The following is a 23,090-nucleotide window of genomic DNA, read 5'->3' on the forward strand; positions in this document are numbered from 1 at the left end:
CCTCTTCACTAACTACAGGCCTGTTTCTCTTCTCCCACAATTTTCTAAAATCCTGGAAAAACTCTTTAAGAAAAGACTGGAACAATTCATAGAAAAACATTCGCTACTTATCAGCAGTCAATATGGATTCAGAGCAAACCGGTCAACATCGCTGGCCGTAACTGACTTAATAGAAGAAATAACCAACGCAATAGATAGTAAGAAACTGGCAGTAGGGATATTTATAGATTTAAAGAAAGCTTTTGATACAATAAATCATGAAATCCTACTTAAAAAATTAGAACGCTATGGAATTAGGGGAGTAGTTTCTGACTGGATGAGGAGTTATTTAAAGAGCCGGAAACAATTTGTGAAATTGGGAGATGTGGAATCTGATTGGCAGGAGACTGTCTGTGGAGTACCACAAGGATCAGTATTGGGACCAATTTTATTTAATCTTTATATAAATGATATCAGTAAAGTGTCCAATGTATTAAAATTTATCTTATTCGCTGATGACACAAATATTCTAGCCTCAGGAGATAATTTAGAGCATCTTCTCTCAACAGTCACTTCAGAGATTAGTAAGTTAAAGATATGGTTTGACCATAACAAATTATCCCTAAATTTGGACAAGACAAAATTCATGGTCTTTGGGAACTGTTATAAAAATATTGAAATTCAAGTTCAAATGGAGGACGTAACTCTAGAAAGGGTTTTTGCTAATAAGTTCCTCGGTTTAATAATAGATGACAAAATCAGTTGGAAACCTCATATTCAACATTTACAGAGTAAACTCAGTAGAAGTATATCCATATTGGCCAGAGCTAGACATGTATTGAATGCTAAATCACTTCATACTCTATATAACTCTCTGATTTTACCATATTTATCATATTGCTGTGAAGTGTGGGGAGTTAATTACAAGAGCTCTTTACATCCGGTAACCGTCCTACAGAAACGAGCCATTAGAATCATCCATAATGTCGGTTATTATGAGCATACAAACCCGCTCTTCATAATATCCAGAATTCTCAAATTTGACGACCTTGTAGAATTTAAAATGGCTCAATTTATGTTCAAGGTATCAAAAAAGTTGTTACCTGAGCACATACAGAGCACGTTTTCTGAAAGAGAAGGGGGGTATAACTTAAGGGGTCACTCAATCTTCAAGATCCGCAATTTTAGAACAACAAGGAAAAGCTTCTGTATTTCAATTAAAGGTGTAAAGTTATGGAATAAGTTACATGAAGATTTAAAACAAAGCAATAGTTTAACACAATTCAAAAGAAGGTACAGAGAGGTAATTTTCAATAGATATACACATGGGGACAGAAAGCAATAAGGTGTGTATTGAAGATAATAACTTGGTGTAAGGGTTTAGAAAGATAAACCAGCATAAAATGGGAAAATGTATAGGTAAATATTAGTAACTGTTACTTCAAACTGCCACTTTGATTTTGATTTTTTTTTTAATGACAGTAGGACTCTAAAGTCTCAAGTGTTTAGGGGTAGGAGTTTATAAGTTCTCACTTCTTCCTACCCCATTTTGGGCATGATATGTTAACTGAAACAAAAATCTGTATTTTCTCTTCTTTCTTATGCACTTCTTGTTACTGTGCACTATTTTATTTTTATATTTGTATCATGTTCATGTTCGAATAAATTTCATTTCATTTCATTTCATTTCATTTCACATTATTAGTCATTCAGAGAGGGAACTCTACTGATAGACAAGACGGTCAGGGTGTGTTGTCTATTACGCTTCTACTTTTAGGCAACTTTGATCTTCTTTTGACTCATCATAGAGAAAAAAAATAAACATGAACATTTAGAAACTTTGTTTTCTTCACAAAACAAATGACAGGGAGTTGGGTTGTTTTAATTTCCTAAAGAAACTTTGGAGTCATTGTGCAATCAGACAAGACAGAGATCAACCAACAGGATTTTCTTTCACATCCATGTCACACAGGCATTACCCTTGAAATGCAAAGAAAGAAGATTCAGACTCAAAACATACCCATGGAAATACATGTGATTCATATTACATTTGACAAATAGTATTTCCTGTGAATACCTTTTTCTCTTAGTTTCTTAAAGGTCCAAGATCAACATTAATCTGTTCCAGGTAAAGTCCAGGAATGTCTTGGAATGTTTTAATATTTTTTCTCACATCCCTATGACTCCAAATATAGAATTTCTGATACAAATATTTCTGAGATCTCTACCTCTTCACCAAATGCAGTATTTTCCTAAACATTCAATTTACAACATACAAATGAACATATTTTTATACACCCTATATATAAATACAGAAAACATGAAGAAAATATATTCTTTGGTCTAATGTATCAATTGTCATACAAAGTAAATTTGAAAGCCTGACTTTTTATTTTTTTAAAACAGCCAAAAGGTTTTCCTTTGTTTAGATGTGAAGTTTCCTCGCAATTACCTGTATCAAGCTATAAAGGGTTTATGCACTTCAAAAAAAAGTTCCTAATTTCCTTGATGAATGGGGGCTTGGTTAAGGGTCTGAGTACAAATCATTTTGCCTAAAGGCCACTATTAAAATCACAAACAGAGCATGTGTGTACATTTAAAAAAATGACAGAAAGGATAGCATTGTCAGCTCAAAAGTTACCAAACGTTTCTGTCTCAGTGGCCTGAGAAAAGATAGAAGCGCCTGGTTAGGGTGCATCTGTCCTTTGTTGGCATTTGTCTTTTGGTTTCATCAGGAAACTCTTCGAAGCGTTGCATGACCTGCAGGGTTGAAACAGACAGAAAATATCACTGTTTCAGAGAGGATTTTAATTGTTTATCATTATGCTGCCAAAAAAAGAGAAAATAAATACTTTTCTGAAAAGTTCATCAATATCATCCTCATGGGAGCAAGTGTTGAAGACTTCAGCGATGTACTGTATGAGGAAGGAGCCCAGATCCTCTCTTCTGTATGAGACGGTATCTGCAGGAATAGTTTTCTTGCATATAATTACTGACTTCTGAGTGTAAGCTTAAACAAACCTGTGCATGTTGATTCTTCAAAACACAAACTGACCAGGCGTGCTTGACAGGAGTGAAATGAAATCCTTTTCTCTGTGAACATATCGCAAGGAGTTCTTAACAATTTGGCCTGCTCGAGGGGATGGCGCCTGCCGTTCCTCATCAGACACCACCTCGGCTTCGACGCTGTCGCTAACAATCACAGCTCCACCCATAGCTGGAACAAATGAGTTATAATTTAACCTGGCCCTCGTCCAAACTGTAGTTTCAAAGTCAGGGCAAATAGTGTTTACCTCCTCTGGAGGCCTGGATGATGATGATCTTGGGTTTGTCCATCAGTGCAGAGCATTTTTGTGGACCTAGATATTTGTAGATTTTGTCGACAGGGAATTCGTCCGGTTTATCCTTTCTGTGATCGACTCCAAGGATGACTTCTCTTTTCCCGTGGGAAATGATCACCACAAACACGCTGTCTGTGTCTTTTAGTTTGGGATGTGCGGTAAATTCATGCAGAGCCTTTTCTATATTCTGTAAGAAAACAAGACGGTGTGGTTAACATAGGAACACTACAGATGTTACTTAAATTCAAAATATGCTCATGCTCCGTGTGTGTGTGTGTGTGTGTGTGTGTGTGTGTGTGTGTGTGTGTGTGTGTGTGTGTGTGTGTGTGTGTGTGTGTGTGTGTGTGTGTGTGTGTGTGTGTGTGAACACATTTTTTCTATAAGTAAAATATGTTTTTCCTTCTTGTAACTTTAGGTCATTAAAGGCACCTTGTAATCTTGAAAGTGGTTGCTGTACCTTAAAAGTAAATTACATACAGTCGTGTGAAAAAGTGTTTTAACCTTCCTGTTTTGTTTGTTTTTTTGTTGTTTATTTACATGTTTCTCACACTTCAGTATTTTCGAATTTCAAACAAATTTAAACCTGAATCAAAAACTTTCCTTTTTGACAAAGCTTATAACTAGAGTGGCTCATGTTACTCTGAGCTACCTTTAGTTTTACTGCTATAGGCTGAGGATACTGGAGGATACCGGGATCTAATTTTCTCACTCTATAGAGTTCTACTGTTCTTCAATTATGCATTATGTGTTGTCATTTCTGCTTTAACTTTCTGTTCTCTCTCTTTAATCTTCATAGTAGGGACACCTGGTCTGGCGTTCTGTTAACTGTGACATCATCCAGAGAAGACGGCTCACCCGCTATTGCCATCTAATGTAGAACAGATTACTAGATCAATGTGTGCTTCTTTGCTTTTTTGTTTCTCTTGTTGTGTCTCTGCTCTGTTTTCTGTAAACCCAGTCGGTCGAGGCAGATGCTGGAGGTTTTCCTTCCCGTTAATGGGGAGTTTTCCTTCCCACTGTCGCTTCATGCTTGCTCAGTACGAGGGATTGCTGCAAAGCCATGTACAATGCAGACGACTCTCCCTGTGGCTCTACGCTTCTCCAGGAGTGAATGCTGCTTGTTGGGACTTTGATGCAATCAACTGGTTTCCTTATATAGGACATTTTTGACCAATCTATAATCTGACCCAATCTGTATAATATGATTGAACTTTATTTTGTAAAGTGCCTTGAGATGACATGTTTCATGATTTGGCGCTATATAAATACAATTGAATTGAATTAAATTGAATTGAAAAACACAAGTAAATCCAATATCCAGATTTGGGGCAAGAGTGGCGCAGGAGTTAGGGAGTTTGTCCTGTAACCGACCCCCTGCTTCAACCGTCTCAGTTCTGACCCGCGTTCACTGCTGTCGGTGGTCACTGGTACTGCCTATGTATCACCACCTTGCTTCTGTAAGTCTACTAACATGGCTCACCCCCTTCAGGGTGTGAATGTGAGAGTGTGTGAATGACTGACTGTAGTGTAAAGCAACTGGACTTGTTTTACGTAGTTGAAGATGTTTTGCTTCCTCTCCCGGAAGTTTTCTCAATTCAAAAAGTTTGGAGTAATGTGGAGTAACAAGCTTTATACCATTGGCAAACAAAGACCTTGCAATGGCTTAGACAACATGCAAATTCAATCGAAACAGGTCCACCCCTTAGTAATGGGCGGTCGTTAAAGCCATTAAGCCAGCAAATTGGACTGAAACTGGTTCACTCCTCTGTAACGAGGAGTCGTCAGGGTTGTTATTGGCTTGGGTTAAAGGAACAATGTTTTGATCACCCAAATGAGGATGAGAGTTAAGGTGATGACTGGCCGGAATTAATCCGATAGCTGTGTTGTACGTTTTTGAGAGTTGTAACCTAAGGCCTCCTCCTCTGTTTAAGGTTGGTCTTTCTCTCTTAACGTAGATGGCTTCCTTCACACCCCTTTCAAACCATCTGTCTTATTTGTCCAAAATGTGAACATTTTGGTCCTCAAAAGAGTGTCCTTTGTCCATAAGGTGTAAGTGGACAGCAGAGTCTTGACCTGGGGAGATAGCTCTCCTGTGTTGAGCCATGCGTCTGTGGAAAGGTTGTTTGGTTTCTCCAATATAAAGATCAGAACATTCCTCACTGCACTGAACTGCATACACCACTCCGCTCATCTTAGGTTTGGGGGTTTTGTCCTTGGGATGCACAAGCCTCTGTCTGAGGGTCCTGTTTGGTTTGAAATGTACTGGGATTTTGTGTTTGGAGAAAATCCTCTTGAGTTTTTCAGAGACTCCAGCAACATGAGGGATGACAATGCTTTTGTGTTTATTCTTCTCACCATTATGTTCTGCAGCGGGTCTTTTGGATTTTCTTGCTGATTTGACAAAAGCCCAGTTAGGGTACCCACAGGTTTGGAGGGCATGTTTGATGCACAAGGAACAGAAACACATCAAAGATGCCCTCCAAACCTGTGGGTACCCTAACTGGGCTTTTGTCAAATCAGCAAGAAAATCCAAAAGACCCGCTGCAGAACATAACGGTTACCACATTACTCCAGACTTTTCGAATTGAGAAAGCTTCCGGGAGAGGAAGCAAAACGTCTTCAACTACGGAAAACAAGTCCAGTTGCTTTGTTTTTTACTTTTTATAATTAAAGGGTAAAAAAATCCAAACCTACATGACACTGTGTGACAAAGAATTTGCCCCCCCCCCCCCTGTTAAAACATAACTGAGTTCACATTGTCCAGCCACATCCAAGCCTGGATATTGCCCCACCTGTCCTTAATCAAGAAATCACTTAAATAGGACCTGCCTGGCAAAGTGAAATACACCTAAAGATCCTCAAGAGCTAGAAATCATTCTGAGAAAGAAAGAAATTCAGGAACAAATAAGAAAATAACTGAGATCTATTGGTCTGGAAAGGGTTACAAAGCCATTTCTAAAGCTTTGAGACTCCAGCGACCACAGTTAGAGCCATTATCCACAAATGGAGAGAACATGGAACAGTGATGAACATTCCCCGGAATGACCAAATTTACCCCAACAGTGGAGCGACGACTCGTCCAGGCGGTCACAAAAGACCCCACAACAACATCCAAAGAACTGCAGGCCTCATTTGCCTCAGTTATGTCAGTTTGTGTCTCCACCATGAAGAAGAAACTGGATCCATGAATTCTGCTGCCTACCAAAACACCCTGAAGGAGAACATCCAGCCATCTGTCCGTGGCCTCAAGTTGAAACCAACTCAGGTTCTGCAGCAGAATGATGATCCAGAACACACCATCAAGTCTACCTCTGAATGACTAAAGAACAAAATGAAGATTTTGGAGTGGCCTAGTTAAAGTCCTGAGTCTTTTTTATGCTGCTGGAGAAACCCTCCAATGTGGCTCAATTACAACAATTCAGCAAAGTGGGACAGAATTCCTCCACAGTGCTGGAAAAGACTTATCGCAGGTTATCACTAATGCTTGATTGCAGTTGTTGCTGCTAAGGGCGGTCCAACCGGTTTTTGGGTTTGGGAGACAAACCCTTGTTCACACACGGCCATGTTTTGTGTTCACTCGTGTTGTCTTTGGTTTGAGTTTGTTTTGTCACACTTCAGTGTGACAAAACGGTCAAAATAATAAGAAATTGTGAAGGATTAAACACTTTTTCATACCACTGTACAGTAACTTTCTTGTTTCCTCATCGACACATACTAATTCACATTCCAGTGGCAGCTGGTTTAATTATAGCATTCACTCATATTGAGACAAGTACACCGTTTCCCTTTTTGCATGTATTTCAGAAGCATAGATGTTACTGTTGCTTAAGGCAAGATTCGGAATTGCTGTTTGATTTAAAAATCCAAATCTAATTTCCCTATGAGGCGCATTTAATAAAAAAACAAGTGTACTCAAAGTGGTTTAGATATATAAACGATAAGAGCAACAATCGAGACATATAGGGGTTGCCACAGTTGGATAAAAATAAATTAAAAAAATACCTTTGCAGTAAGGTCATTGTGTTTCACCACCTCATATTGCAGGGAACTGAGAAGTTCCTCCATGTTCTCCTCATCTTTCTCCGCTCCCTTTCTGGTTAAGTTATTGTCAGTAAAATTTATATTACTGATTAAGAGAGCAACACGACTTTTTAGGGAAGTTTTGGACACCTTGTATATCTGAAAAGTCAAAAATAGTGCAAGAAAGGAGGTTAAACACATTTTTTAGCTGTAAATATATCAGCATGGAACGTACCCTCTTGTGAGGGGAGTGTAGCAAAACCATTGTAACTATAGTTATTTATAGTAAGGTAAAAGAATATTTTGATCTTGATTTTAAAATTTTACATCTGAATCATTCAGTTTGTCTGACCAGGTTTTCTGCTTCTTAGGAGCTGCAACTGAGGGAGGAAAAAACATTATTATTATTTTTATTTTATTTTTTCTACTTCTTCAGTGTTTCGTCTTTGTCTGCAACAATATGATGCTTTTACTGCAGTCTCACCTGGTTTTGGACCAGAGGACAGCTCAAGTTCAGTGTAAAGTAAAATATCTCTTAGTTCAATGTGCTCAATCATCTTCCTGCTGGCTTTGTCCCCCTTTCTTTTTACTTTGTCGATGAGGCAGCGAGCCATGTCTGCCCTGCCAGTGTTGTCCTCGAGCACAGAATCTACCTCCTCATCATTCAGCAAACAATCCTCCAAAAGATCGTCCAGGAGCTGCTTGATTACAGCTTTTGACACCTTTGCCACAAAATTGGTGCGCACTCTGGCGAGCTCCTTATCTGCAAAGAAACCCAGCTCTGAAAATACCGATAGTGGCATAAGAAATGAGCCATGAATGAATTGTAAATCCTGCAGACTTACCTGCCATTGCTCAGAACTGAGGAGTTAAATGCAGAGTTCTCTAAAAGTTAAGGATGAGTGTTTGCATGTCCAGAAATTCAGTCTGCTCTTGGTGCCAGGGCGAGTTGTTTGAGTTGCACTCAGTTCCTTGGAAGTGCTTTAAACCAGGAAATCAAGATCTGATTGGTCGGCAACGCTTTCCACCCTGAGGACTAAAATTAACCCAGTTAAATAATCTGGTTAAATAATATTCCCAGCATGTAAAGACACATATAAAGCTTTTCACTTATTCTTTAATATTTGTAGGTTTTTTTTTTTTCATATAGCACCTTTCAACACAAAGCAGTGTATAATTGGCAAGTGAAAGGAAAGGAATAATTTCCTTTCTCAACCGGTTTTACAAATAAAAACAAAGTCCACCATAACCTACCTGCTCACCATCTACTGCAGCCATCTTGGAATCCTGAGCACCTCCACCTGATAATCGATACATGCTAACTGAGGTGAACAACCAAAATCCTATCTTCACGCCAACCATCTGTGGGACACAGAGTAACCTGTCCTCTCCTCTTGTAGATTCTGCTTCCTGTAATAGATGACACATTAGCCACGTTATTGTAGGTAAACATCACGTTATCTGCTACAGCTGGTAAATGCACCAGTCTGGTGCACTTCTAGGTCGTTATGGAGCTGTCTTTTCCACTAATGTTAGCCAACAAACCCCTGAAGTCTTCACAGAACAGCTGGTTTTATGCAGAAATTAAAGTGGACGACATTTACTTATAGAGGACTTTGGTTGCACAAGACTTTATTTATGGGTATGAGAATGAATGACGCGGAACACAGAATCCATAGGGGTGGTACGATTTTCCTGAGAGTGGCCGCACAGCCCTCTATGTGCTCGCCAGAGGTAGTCTGCCTGCCTTTAGGTCCAGAGATGAGACCCTCAGACCCATTGTGAGACCATATGCTGGTGCAGTTGGCCCTGGGTTCCTCCTAAAGCAAGACAAAGCTAGACCCTTATGTGGCTGGAGTGTGACAACAGTTCCTGCAAGATGAAGACGTTGATGCTATGGACCTGCCCGCCTGTTCCCCAGACCTGAATCTAAATTAGCACACCTGGGACATCATGTCTCGCTCCATCCACCAACGCCATGTTGCACCACAGACTGTGCAGGAGCTGATGCGTTAGTCCAGGTCTGTTAGGAGATTCCTCAGGAGACCATCCGCCACCTCATCAGGAGCATGTCCAGGGTTGTAGGGAAGTCATACAGGCATGCGAAGGCTACACACTGTCAGGGGCAGTCCTGATTAGATGTATTACTTGTTTTACGTATTCTTTTCACTTCCTGTTTTATTTTGGAAGTGACTTAATGACATCACCATAAAGAACAGGTACCCTCTTCCTCTTATCTCTTCTGCTTTTGAGATTTTGCAAGGCGCCAGGATTTTTACAAAGTTGGACTTAAGAAATGCTTATCACCTGGTGAGGATTAGAGAGGGCGATGAGTGGAAGACCGCTTTTAATACCCCTAGTGAACATTATGAGTATCTTGTGATGCCTTTTGGACTCACTAATGCCCCAGCGGTTTTTCAGGCCCTGATAAATGATGTGCTTCGAGACATGCTCAACAAATTTGTTTTCGTCTACTTGGATGATATTTTGATCTTCTCGTCTGATGAGCAGTCCCACACTACACATGTTCGCAAGGTTCTTCAGCGTCTTCTTCTACACAAGCTCTACGTGAAAGCAGAGAAATGTGAATTCCATGTTCCCAGGGTGTCCTTCCTTGGCTTCATCGTGGGTCAGGGGGGGATGCAGATGGATCCAGCCAAGGTGGAGGCCGTTAGGGACTGGCCTGTCCCAACTTCGAGAAAGGAGGTACAAAGATTTTTGCAAATTTCTATAGGAAATTCATAAGGGATTTCAGCACCATTGCAGCACCCTTACATGCCTTGACCTCTCCTACCTCTAAGTTTCAGTGGTCTCTTCAGGCAGATAATGCCTTCCAGAAACTGAAGAACAGGTTCACCTCTGCCCCGATTCTCACCATACCAGATCCTCAACTTAAATTTTTGGTTGAAGTGGATGCCTCAGACTCATGAGTGGGGGCTATTCTCTCTCAGCGCTCAGTACGGGATAACCGGATTCACCCATGTGCCTTCCTCTCTCGCAAACTATCTGCCAGTGAGAGAAACTATGATATTGGGGACAGGGAATTGTTGGCCATTAAGGTGGCACTAGAGGAATGGCGTCACTGGCTGGAGGGGGCCGAACTGCCATTTATCGTTTGGACAGATCACAAGAATCTGGAATATCTTCGGAGGGCCAAGAGACTAAATCCCCGTCAAGCCAGGTGGGCCTTGTTTTTTAATCGCTTTAACTTCACTGTGTCCTATCGACCAGGTTCCAAGAATGTCAAACCAGATGCTCTGTCTCGCCTGCATGGCCTCACCTCCTCCCCTCCTGAGGCACCTTCTCATGTTATTCCATCTTCATGTGTTGTGGGAGCACTGACTTGGAGTGTGGAGGAGAGGGTCAAGCAAGCATCAGCTGGGGTTCAGCCTCCAGACGGGTGTCCTCCAAACCGACTATTTGTTTCTCCAGAGCTTAGGTCCCAGGTCATCCATTGGGCACATGCTTCCAGTTTCTCTTGTCACCCAGGTGTCGAACGTACGCTGTTTGTCATACGGCAGCGGTTCTGGTGGTTGACGATGAAGAGAGATGTTGCTGAGTATGTGGCGGCCTGTCCTGTCTGTGCCCAGCATAAGCCTTCCAACACCCGCTCTTCCGGACTGTTGCAGCCACTACCAATCCCCACTCGACCTTGGTCTCACATCTCTCTGGATTTCGTTACTGGACTGCCCGATTCAGAAGGTAATGCCACCGTTCTCACTGTGGTCGACAGATTTTCTAAGATGGCTCACCTCATCCCTCTTGCTAAGTTGCCTACAGCAAAGGAGACTGCTGAGGTTTTGATGTCTCAAGTGTTCAGGATCCGTGGTTTCCCGGCTGACATAGTGTCTGATAGGGGTCCACAGTTTATTTCCCAATTTTGGAAGGCGTTTTGTTCCCTGTTGGGAGCTTCTGTCAGTCTCTCATCAGGTTACCATCCTCAAACCAACGGCCAGTCAGAACGGCTAAATCAAGAACTAGAGACTGGTCTGCGAATCCTGGCCTCACGGTGTCCTTCTTCCTGGAGTAAGCAGCTTATGTGGGTAGAGTTTGCCCACAACACCCTACCCTGTTCCTCCACCGGCCTGTCTCCATTTCACTGCGTCCATGGCTATCAACCTCCTCTGTTTCCAGCCCTATAGAAAGAGGTCAGTGTACCTTCTGCCATTAGTCTTATCCGCCGCTGTCGTAGGACCTGGGCCATGGCGCGTCGTACTCTCCTGAAACAGTCCTCAACCTACAAAAGAGCTGCAGATCGACGCAGAGCTCCAGCACCTGTCTACAGGGTGGGCCAAAGAGTCTGGTTGTCCACTCGAAATCTAGCCCTTCGCACTGACTCACGTAAGCTGTCTCCAAGATTTGTCGGACCATTTCCGGTGTCTAAAATTATTAACCCTGTGGCTGTAAGACTTAAACTCCCCAGAACAATGAGATGTCATCCCACGTTTCATGTCAGCCACATCAAACCAGTGAGAGAGAGCAAGTTGGTCCCTGCCACCAAGGCTCCCCCTGCCCCCCGGATTATTGATGGTGAACCAGTCTACACAGTTAAGAAGCTGCTAGCTGTGAGGCGTCGGGGTCGAGGACATCAGTTTCTGGTCGATTGGGAGGGATTTGGTCCTGAGGAGAGATCATGGGAGCGAGCCAGCGACATTCTAGACCCATCCCTCATTCAAGACTTTTATGATCAGCACCCAGACATTCCTGGTCCGTCTGGAGCCAGACTTAGTGGGAGGAGTAATGTCAGGGGCAGTCCTGATTAGATGTGTTTCTTGTATTACTTGTTTTACCTATTCTTTTCACTTCCTGTTTTATTTTGTACTCATTTCCTGAACTTGTTTTAGGCAACTTCACTTCCTCCCTGCAATCAGGATCTGCCTAATGTCAATCACCTGGTGTTTGTGCTCCTCTTTTGTTTGTTAGACTATTTAATACTTACTGATGCTGCTTCCCTTTGCCAGTTCGTCTTTGTTCTTTGAGCCTAGCGTTCCAGCCTTTTGTCTAACTTAGCTTTCTAGTGTTTTTTGACCTCAGCCTGAATTCGGACCTGTCTTTGCCTCTGTTTTGGATACCTCTGCTTCTGCTGGATTTTTTGGTGTTTGACCCTGGACTGTATTAAAGGAACTTTGAGTTTGAACCCACTGTGTCAGGTCTTGCATTTGAGTCCTCTGTTCCTGAGCCATACGACACACACGCTACTGAACCTCATTTTGACTTGTTTTAAGGACATTACATCAAAGTTGGATCCGCCTGTAGATTGAATATACAAATATTTGTCTTTTTCCCTAAATCTGTGAAGATATAACTGCTCTCTTCCCTTTAATGGTTTCTGATTGAAATGATAGCATCGACTCGTAAGATACCAGCTCTCCCCCATGTTGTGCATTTCATGTTAAAAGATTACAACCAGACCACTAAAATTGCATCATAAGGTCTCCTTTTAGCTCTCTATGAACTTTGCATGTCAGCACTGTATTCAACAGGACAAAGCTGCGCTACATCTGTTCTGTGTTTGCATGCTCTTACAGCTTCAAATTAAAACAGAATTTAGGTTTAGAAAACTGTGTTCAATGTTTGTTTTTACTCTTTCATTCCTTGAGTTTGTAGCAATGTAAAGCATCTCCTGCGATAATATGACCTGTTCTGACTTGTGCCGACATTAATTCTGTGTTTGCCCTGCAGCAAGCAGGATCTCAACTCTCACTTCCCACATCTCACATGTTTACACGTGTAAACTGTACAACGCCAGCTGGGGTTGTGGCTACCCATGCAAACTTTGCAATGTACAAAGTCAATTAAGAAAAAAGGAGACGCTTTTCCGCAGAGTTCTTACTGTTGTTTATTCTTTTTCTTTTGTATTTACAAAATCACAGTACAGTCAACGGTTAAAGTTGTTTGGGCTTTTAAGATTATTTGGGGAGCAGCCTTCTTTTTGTCTGTCAAAGTTAAAAACAAAACCTTTTATAACCTTAAAGGTTTTTCTTCTGTTTGTCTTATTTTTAAGTCATTTAAACTACAAGGATGGGATTTTTTGGGATTTTTTAAAATCTTTGCTCAGAGTAAATGTAGTACAGGTGAATCACCTGGATCACTGAAATGATCCACCCTGCACCCTGGGCAGGTCGCCAGTCTGTCGCAGGGCAACACAGAGACAGACAGACAAACAACCATGCACGCACACACTCAAACCTAGGGAGAATTTAGAGAAACCAATTAACAGTTTTTGGACTATGGAGGATATGCAGATTTGTTCCTACATTTCTCAACACACACAGACACAAGCACAAGTGCACCCAGAACTCTGACATCTGCAACAGTTACCAATTAAGTGGATAACGGATATGTGGTATTTAGCTATTTACTTAAAAACATATGACTGAATAGTGTAGTACGTAAACTGTTACAATGGATTCACTGTATTTGGTTCCCCCAGATGTATCTGCATATGTGGAAAATATTGATCAAGTCAGCCTTTGTTCAAACTTTGCTGTTGCAAACCAAACAGGCGAGATGGATATTTTTGCAGAAGTGGTCGTCTTGGTCCATCTTGACTTCTGCTAGGATCCTCTAGCCCAGTGGTTCCCAAACTTCGCACAGCTGTGTACCCCTTAAGACGTCTGATCTCAAGCCAAGTACCCCCCCCCCCACACACACACACACACACACTTATACACCCTTTAAAATGTGTTTGTAAAGATTGCACATTTCAAATAAATTCATATACAACAGTAAATTATTTCTCACCAAATGATGTTTATTAATACGTCAGCATTAAGCAAAATTTCACTTTAACATGCTGTGAATTATCCAAACATTTAGCTTGTGCATAATGAATATATTAAACAAAATTTATAATGTGATCACAGTTATTGAATATACTGTGCTTAGTTTAGCTTTAATAAGAAGGGCTTGATTGGAAAGATGCACACAACTCTGTGATGTTTGGCTTAGTTGGAGACAGTCTGAGTTAAATTGTTCTCAACACAATTTAAGTCTTGCTCTGTGTTTTGTTTTCATATTTGAGAATCCATTTTCACACAAATACTGTATGTTGTAGCAAAGGGCATCAAAGTTTTTACAGCACGTTTGGACAGCGCAGGCTGTTCACAGTCCAATCCGATGGCGGCTTCTTATTGGATTCAACTTTTTGGGAGCCGTCTGTTGCTATTTCAATGAGACCCTGATGTTCAGCTGTTGGTAAAGCAGCAGGCACAGTTCTGAAAGAGTGAAAAAATCCAGCTATCTGACCCGTTAGATTTAACACTCACACTCAGTGTAATTTCATTTGAACACACAAAGTCATGTAGCAAAGGAAATACTTCTGTTTTGTTGTTGTTCATGCAATTTTCCCAGAGATTTAACTTCCTTATCATAGCCTCAACTTTATCTTGCACAATTAAACACAGTTGCTGAAACCTCTAACAATCCTAGATTTAGCTTGTTCAGGCAAGAAAATATGTCCCACAGGTAAGCCAGACCTGTGAGAAACTCCTCATCATGCAAATGTTCAGAAAGTTGAAAATGATTGTCACTAAAGAAAATCCTGAGTTCATCACTCAGTTCAAAGAAACGAGTCATTTACCTCTTAATAGCCACTATACCTCTTTGTGTAGTTACAAGGTCTCATGCTCCCTGCTCATTCACTGCATAGTGCAGAAAAATAAGCGAGAGTTCAGGGGCTTGGCTTTCACAAAGTTCACCATTTTTACTGTCGTGTCCAAAACATTTTTCAGACCAATAGGCATTCCCTTGGCAGCAAGAGCTTCTCTGTGGATGCCACAATGTACTCAAGTCCAATCAGGAGCAGCCGCTTGTACTACACTACTGTGCAACTCTGTCATGGCTTTTGCGCCATCAGTGCAGATGTAAGCACCTTTTGTCCATATAATGCGCAATTACAAAGGTGTCCAGCATTTTTAAATTTCCCTCTGCCGTTGACCTTGTTTCCAGAGGTTTACAGAAGAGCATATCCTCCTTAATTGTCCCTTCATGAATATGTCGCATGAACACAAGATGTGCCAGGCCATATGGACCGTTACGCTGAAAGTTGTCAAAGTTATGCTGAAATTAGACCATTACGCTCATTTTTTTATGTGCGTACCAGTCAGTAAGACTTGGAAAGGTGCGGCACGGATGTTTGAGAGCAACGAATACAAGTCAGTAAAACTCTTGAACGTGCATCAGCACAGCTATAAACCTCCCGAACCACATTACCCAGGCTGGCTTTTATTAGCTTGACGAACAGCCCCCTTCCAGCTGGACTACGCAACGCAACGTTCCGCTTTGGGAATTTGTCCAGGGAATGGAACGATGCCAGAGCGCGCACCAGCCTCCCGACACAGCTGAGAATATTTTTTTATTTTATTTTATTTATTTAAACACCGATTTTATTCTTGTAAATTGTCAGCCATTCAGTCTGGGACAAAGGTAAATCATATGTTATTGCCAACACTGGAAAGAACATAAGTCTTTTTAATATATTTCTACTGATAAATCAGTGACATTATTATGGCGTTGTTTTTGTTTATAACCTGTTCAGCCTTTTTGTGATTCCTATTTATCCTGATTGGTTATTATAGCTTTTAGTCCGTTACCTTTTTATATGGTTTTAGTGATGTGCCAAATTTACCCTTTGTGGAAAAATGTTCTGCCTCTCTGATAGCATTTGCACCACTGGAGCAGTTTTCCCCCGTATGAACGCCTTGGGATAAAAAGATGTGGCCTGATGTACTGATTGGTCTCACCACTTTTCTTAAGAAAGCAGTTTGTATTTTTCTTTTATCATGCAAGTTCTGTTTTAGCTGCTGTTGTAAAATGTGTGTGTTCTTATATTGTTTTGTTCTTTATTCCTTATGTAAAATGTCTTTTGTCTCATTTAAAGAACTTTGCTTTTGATAGCAATGTCAACTAAGCCACTAATACGTTTACCTTTCTCCACAGTAATGTATTATCCTCTCACAAATGGAAGGGAAAACAAACTGGGGGGGGATGACGTAATCGTCCTAAATTATAATTCTTTATATCTCCGAAAGCAAAGCAGAGAGAGCCCTGAGCAACTGTTTTAAAGTGTTTTTTGCCATTTCCGAAATGTACCAAGAGACCGTGTTATATGATGATGGCATCGTTTGTATAGTTTTTTTCCCCCTAAAATTGTCTCTCTCTTTCTATATATATATATATATATATATATATATATATATATATATATATGTGTGTGTGTGTGTGTGTGTGTGTGTGTGTGTGTGTGTGTGTGTGTGTGTGCGCGCGCGCGCGTGTGGTCACTGCACTTATCATGGCCGACTACCGAGAGAGGGCGCTGTTTTACCCATACTGCATGGCCCTAATAAAAAGTGATGACAGGTGGAATTATAGTTGTTACACATACAAGCAGCAGCTGCCGGGAGTGGATGTTAACTTTCATTGGACTTTGCATAAAAACCAAACTGGGTTCACCTTTGGGAAAGAAAGCAGTCAACAGCTGCCTCTCCTCTCTCTGCCTTCTTTCTTTTTCTTTCCTCTTTTTCGTCCTTTGATGCCCTGATTCATGCTTTTAGGGCAGCATGATGTCTAGCCCCCTGGTCAATAAATCTGGGCTCACTGATGTTACACTTTTCACCGGTTGTTGTCAGACTGACTAAACCATTTTGCGCCTTCAACAGGCGCAAAATGGAATGTCCAATATGTTTGGTGATAGTGACATAAAGTTAATTGTCTGAGTTGACGTTATGAATATATTTGAAATAAATTATGACACCAATTAATTAGAGGGCTCAATTTCATCGCCATTTTCCAGCAGCTCATTGGCTAAGAGTGTTGCACAGGTCTTTCAGAGTTAGCCTTTTATGTGCTAATCACGTAGGTTATTTATCATAGACCATGCATAACTGAGCTTTTTTTACATTTATGAGGATTTAATGCATTTATTGAAACTATATCTAAATGTGGGTTACACAGCAATACAAAGCACTGGAAAACAGTGACAGACCATGTTTTTCTAAAAAATTGCATTATTCATTTTAACAAAATAAAGAGTCAAACTATATCAGATTTTAACAAAATCTAATTTAAATGAAACTGAATCAAATTTAGGTACATGTATTCTACATCAGAAAACAATCCAATCACTCACAGTCTAAGAATGATAAAGATTTGTTACAAAAGTTAACCCCAAAATATCTTTATATGTACATCAAATGTTATACAAACATAATCTAGGTATATTTTACCAACATAATTCAGTTGTAAACAGCAAAGCATGTATAGCATTGTTAGATAAACAACAGATGAAGGTACCAAACGTTTCTGTCTCAGTGGCCGGGGAAAAGGTAGAAGCGCCTGGTTAGGGTGCATCTGTCTTTTGTTGGCATTTGTCTTTTGGTTTCATCAGGAAACTCTTCAAAGCGTTGCATGACCTGCAGGGTTCGGTGAAAAATAAAGATAGTGACTTATCGATGCGTTTTGTCTTTCCCCAGTATTTAAATAGTCTATCTCTTTAATAGTGAAAACTTGTACCTTTCTGAAAAGTTCATCAATATCATCCTCATGGGAGCAAGTGTTGAAGACTTCAGCGATGTACTGGATGAGGAAGGAGCCCAAATCCTCTCTTCTGTATGAGACGGTATCTGCAGGAAACCACAGTTGATTTGAATAATGTAGGCAAAGTCCTAGAAAACAATGGATTTAAATGACAAACCGACCAGGAGTGCTGGACAGGAGAGAAATGAAGTCCTTTTCTTTGTGAACGTATCGGATGGCATCATCAACAATGTTGCCCACACTAGCAGGCTGTTGCTGTGAAACGTCATCAGAGACCGTCTCAGCTGAAGCGCTGTCACTTACTATCACCGATCCTCTAGACCCTGCAACACACGAGGAACAGATTACGCCTGCATCGGCTCCAAACTGTTGCTTCAAACCCAGGACGGGTAAAGGTTACCTCCTCTGCAGGCCTGGATGATGATGATCTTTGGTTTGTTCATCAAGGCAGGGCATTCTTGTGGACCCAGGTATTTGTAGATGTTGTCAATGGGGAATTCGTCTGGCTTTTCGTTGCTGTGATTGACGCCAAGGACAAATTCTCGTTTTCCGTGAGACATGATCACCACAAACACGCTGTCTGTATTGCTGAGCTTTGGGTGCTCTTTAAAATTACGCAGAGCCTCATTTATCCTCTGTAAGAAATGAAGATGGAAAAACGTCTGTCACCACATAATAAAGAGACAATACAAAATGTCAATCGGTAACAGATGTCTTTATTATACTTCTGTTAGCTGTATACAAAAATCAGTCTGTGCAAACAAATGTCCTGAAATAGGTTTTCATTGTTAAAGACACATTTTCCTGTCATGATTACAAAAAATTTTTTTTATCCAGCCAGTTCAGTCACTGCCTAGGCAACGCAAGTTTATTTGTAAAGCATATTTCCGTAGTCCTGTTTTACACGAACAGAACATAAGAAAAGAAAACATTGCAGTGGAAACGTAGGAGCAGGTCAAGATATAAGACAAGTTGGATTACTAACTTAAACCCTAACATTTAAAGGCACCTATAAAGAAATAAGTTTTTAACCTTGGTTTAAAGCAGCACTCTTACAATCTTCTCTGCCTTTTTGTCAAATAATTGGAGCGTAAGAACTAAATGCTGCTTCTCCGTGTCTATTCTCTGAGCTACAGAGAGCTAGTGTAAGAACTTTACATCAAACGATGCGTTCTGGATCAAATTATAGACTTTTTAGGCAGACCTGTGAAGACACTGTTGCAGTGATCAATTTGCCCACGTTCACACCTGCGAGGTAAATTCTGTGGAAATGTTGTCAAAGCACTGCTTTAATCAGCACACCTTATAGCCTTATGACTTTTTTTTTATTTTAAACTGAGACGAGACGTTTCAAATGACACAGGTGTGGCCATGCGTCCAAACTCTTGACAGATATCACCGAGTAATCTGCATGCATGGATTGCAAAACGGAGCGCACCGTTTATCAAACCATGCACACGGATTGCAAAAACTGAGCGCACAGTTTAGTAAGTCATGCACACAGACTGCAAACCTGAGCGCCAAACTTTAGAAAAGTGTGAGCATGGATTTCCACCCACTTTATTTTTTTCCCCCACTGACACTTACAAGGCTGCGTAGAAAACTAATTGGACAGGGCAACATTGGTTATATTGACCTTGGAAATGTTTAGACGCTTTGTGATGATCAAGTCTAAAATACGTCCCCGTTTGTGTGTCGGATGTTTGACATATTGAGTTAAACCAAAATGTCTAAATGTGTCACAAAGGTCCCGTTCTTCAGGGTTATCAAAGTGAATGTTAGAGTTTCCCTCAGTAATTAAACAGTCATAGTCTACACGTGTCAAAGATAGCAGGTCATTGAAATCATTTAAAAGGTGATCATTTGCCTTAGGCAGATATGCAATGATAGCCTTCAGTTAAAAAAGGCATTATTTAATTTCAAAGGCTGATTCTGCGACTTAGAGACAAAGTTTACACGTCGATTTTCTTGTTTTCCATTGATATGAACCAGCGGCAGCAGAGTTGTCATGCAATTAGCTCCTTTATCAGGAGCACAGAGCCTTGCAAAAATTATTTTTTAATTTTTTTTTACATGTTTCTCACACTTCAGTGTTTTCGAATTTCAAACAAATTTAAACCTGAGTCAAAAACTACACAAGTAAATCCAGAATTCAGATTTGGGGCGAGGGTGGCGCAGGAGTTAGGGAGTTCGTCATGTAATCGATCCCCTGCTTCAACCGTCTCAGTTCTTACCCGTATTCACTGCTGTCGGTGGTCACTGGTGCTGTCTATGTATCACCACCTTCCTTCTGTATGTCTACTAACATGGCTCACCCCCGTCAGGATGTGAATGTGAGAGTGTGTGAATGACTGACTGTAGTGTAAAGATTTCTGGGGTCCTCAGACTTGATTTACCATTTTAAGTGAAGGTTTTTATAATTAAAGGGTAAATAAAATCCAAACCTACATGACACTGTGTGACAAAGAGTTTGCCACCCCTGTTAAAACATAACATAACCAAGTTCACATCGTCCAGCCACATCCAAGCCTGATTATTGCCCCACCTGTCCTCAATCAAGAAATCACTTAAATAGGCAAAGTGAAATACACCTAAAGATCTTCAAGAGCTAGAAATCATTCTGAGAAAGAAAGAAATTCAGGAACAAATAAGAAAGTAACTGAGATCTATTGGTCTGGAATGGGTTACAAAGCCATTTCTAAAGCTTTGAGACTCCAGCGACCACAGTTAGAGCCATTATCCACAAATGGAGAGAACATGGAACAGTGGTGAACATTCCCAGGAATGATCTAATTTACCCCAAGAGCGCAGCAACGACTCGTCCGGGCGGTCACAAAAGACCCCACAACAACAACCAAAGAACTGCAGGCCTCATTTGCCTCAGTTATGTCAGAGTTTGTGTCTCCACCATAAAGAAGAAACTAGATCCATGAATTCTGCTGCCTACCAAAACAGCCTGAAGGAGAACATCCAGCCATCTGTCCGTGGCCTCAAGCTGAAACCAACTCAGGTTCTGCAGCAGAACGATGATCCAAAACACACCATCAAGTCTACCTCTGAATGACTAAAGAACAAAATGAAGATTTTGGAGTGGCCTAGTTAAAGTCCTGACCTGGATCCTATTTAGAGGTTGTGGCATGCTGCTGGAGAAACCCTCCAATGTGGCTCAATTACAACAATTCAGCAAAGTGGGACAGAATTCCTCCACAGTGCTGGAAAAGACTTATCGCAGGTTATCACTAATGCTTGATTGCAGTTGTTGCTGCTAAGGGCGGTCCAACCGGTTTTTGGGTTTGGGAGACAAACCCTTGTTCACACACGGCCATGTTTTGTGTTCACTTGTGTTGTCTTTGACTAGTATTGAAATTAGTTTGAGTTTGTTTTGTCACACTTCAGTGTGACAAAACGTGCAAAATAATAAGAAATTGTGAAGGATTAAACACTTTTTCATACCACTGTACAGTAACTTTCTTCATCGACACATACTAATTCACATTCCTGTGGCAGCTGGTTTAATTATAGCATTCACTCATATTGAGACAAGTCACTGCTTCCCTTTTTGCGTGTATTTCAGAAGCATAGATGTTACTGTTGCTTAAGGGAAGGTTCAGAATTGCTGTTTGATTTAAAAGTCCAAATCTAATTTCCCTATGAGGTGCATTTAATAAAAAAAACAGCAAGTGTACTCAAAGTGGTGTGCAATATTTAGATATATAAACGATAAGAGCAACAATCGAGACATATAGGGGTTGCCACAGTTGGATGAAAATAAATTTGAAAATACCTTTGCAGTAAGGTCATTGTGTTTCACCACCTCATATTGCAGGGAACTGAGAAGTTCCTCCATGTTCTCCTCATCTTTCTCCGCTCCCTTTCTGGTTAAGTTATTGTCAGTAAAATTTCTATTGGTGATTAAGAGAGCAACACGACTTTTTAGGGAAGTTTCGGACACCTTGTAAATCTGAAAAGTCAAAAATGGTGCAAGAAAAGAGGTTAAACACATTTTTTTAGCAGTAAATATATCAGCATGGAACATACCCTCTGTGAGGGGAGTGTAGCAAGACCATTGTAACTATAGTTATTTATAGTAAGGTTAAAGAATATTTTGATCTTGATTTTAAAAATTTACATCTGAATCATTCATTTTTTCCTGCCGCGAGGAATCCGTCATGGGGACTAGTTTGTCTGACCAGGTTTTCTGCTTCTTAGGAGCTGCAACTGAGGGAGGAAAAAAACATTATTTTTTTATTTTGTTACAGCACAGAATCTGCAACAATATGATGCTTTTGCTGTAGTCTCACCTGGTTTTGGACCAGAGGACAGCTCAAGTTCAGCGTAAAGTGCAGAATCTCTGTTTTCAATGTGCTCAATCATCTTCCTGCTGGCTTTGTCCCCCTTTCTTTTTACTTTGTCGATGAGGCAGCGAGCCATGTCTGCCCTACCAGTGTTGTCCTCGAGCACAGAATCTACCTCCTCATCATTCAGCAAACAATCCTCCATAAGATCGTCCAGGAGTTGCTTGATTACAGTTTTTGACACCTTTGCCACAAAATTGGTGCGCACTCTGGCGAGCTCCTTATCTGCAAAGAAACCCAGCTCTGAAAATACCGATAGTGGCATAAGAAATTAGCCATGAATGAATTGTAAATCCTGCAGACTTACCTGCCATTGCTCAGAACTGAGGGGTAAATGCAGAGTTCTCTAAAAGTCAAGGATGAGTGTGTGCATGTCCAGGAATTCAGTCTGCTCTTGGTGCCAGGGCGAGTTGTTTGAGTTGCACTCAGTTCCTTGGAAGTGCTTTAAACCAGGAAATCAAGATCTGATTGGTCACCAACGCTTTCAACCCGGAGGACTAAAATGAACCCAGTTAAATAATCTGGTTAAATAATATTCCCAGCATATAAAGACACATATAAAGCTTTTCATTAATTCTTTAATATTTGTAGTTTTTTTTTCATATAGCATCTTTCAACACAAAGCAGTGTATGATTGGCAAGTGGAAGGAAAGGAATAATTTCCTTTCTCAAAGGGTTTTACAAATAAAAATACAGTCCACTATAACTTACCTGCTCACCATCTACTGCGGCCATCTTGGAATCCTGAGCACCTCCACCTGATACATGTCGATACTTGCTAACTGAGGTGAACAACCAAAATCCTTTCTTCATGCCAACCATCTGTGGGACACAAAGTAACCTGTCCTCTCCTCTTGGA

General features: G+C 40.7%; 2 protein-coding genes across 2 annotated transcripts; both read right to left on the reverse strand.

Annotated features, from left to right (window-relative positions):
- Positions 1-1,666: 1,666 nt before the first annotated feature.
- LOC118566706 (caspase-1-like) lies at positions 1,667-23,090 on the reverse strand. Its single transcript, XM_036149884.1, has 10 exons — positions 22,943-23,090; positions 22,539-22,728; positions 22,178-22,456; positions 22,006-22,094; positions 21,661-21,837; positions 18,277-18,511; positions 18,038-18,199; positions 17,853-17,962; positions 17,634-17,752; positions 1,667-1,959 (listed from the first exon to the last, which is right to left on the reverse strand). The coding sequence occupies exons 2-9, from the start codon at positions 22,543-22,545 to the stop codon at positions 17,648-17,650; spliced, it is 1,164 nt and encodes a 387-aa protein (XP_036005777.1). The 5' UTR covers positions 22,546-22,728; positions 22,943-23,090; the 3' UTR covers positions 1,667-1,959; positions 17,634-17,647.
- On the reverse strand, positions 1,913-8,258 carry LOC118566707 (caspase-1-like). Its single transcript, XM_036149885.1, has 8 exons — positions 8,186-8,258; positions 7,825-8,103; positions 7,668-7,720; positions 7,323-7,499; positions 3,273-3,507; positions 3,035-3,196; positions 2,832-2,941; positions 1,913-2,739 (listed from the first exon to the last, which is right to left on the reverse strand). Exons 1-8 carry the CDS (start codon positions 8,190-8,192, stop codon positions 2,635-2,637), a joined length of 1,128 nt encoding a protein of 375 aa, XP_036005778.1. The 5' UTR covers positions 8,193-8,258; the 3' UTR covers positions 1,913-2,634.

Source organism: Fundulus heteroclitus, chromosome 18 (assembly GCF_011125445.2).
Source record: "Fundulus heteroclitus isolate FHET01 chromosome 18, MU-UCD_Fhet_4.1, whole genome shotgun sequence".
NCBI lineage: Eukaryota > Metazoa > Chordata > Actinopteri > Cyprinodontiformes > Fundulidae > Fundulus > Fundulus heteroclitus.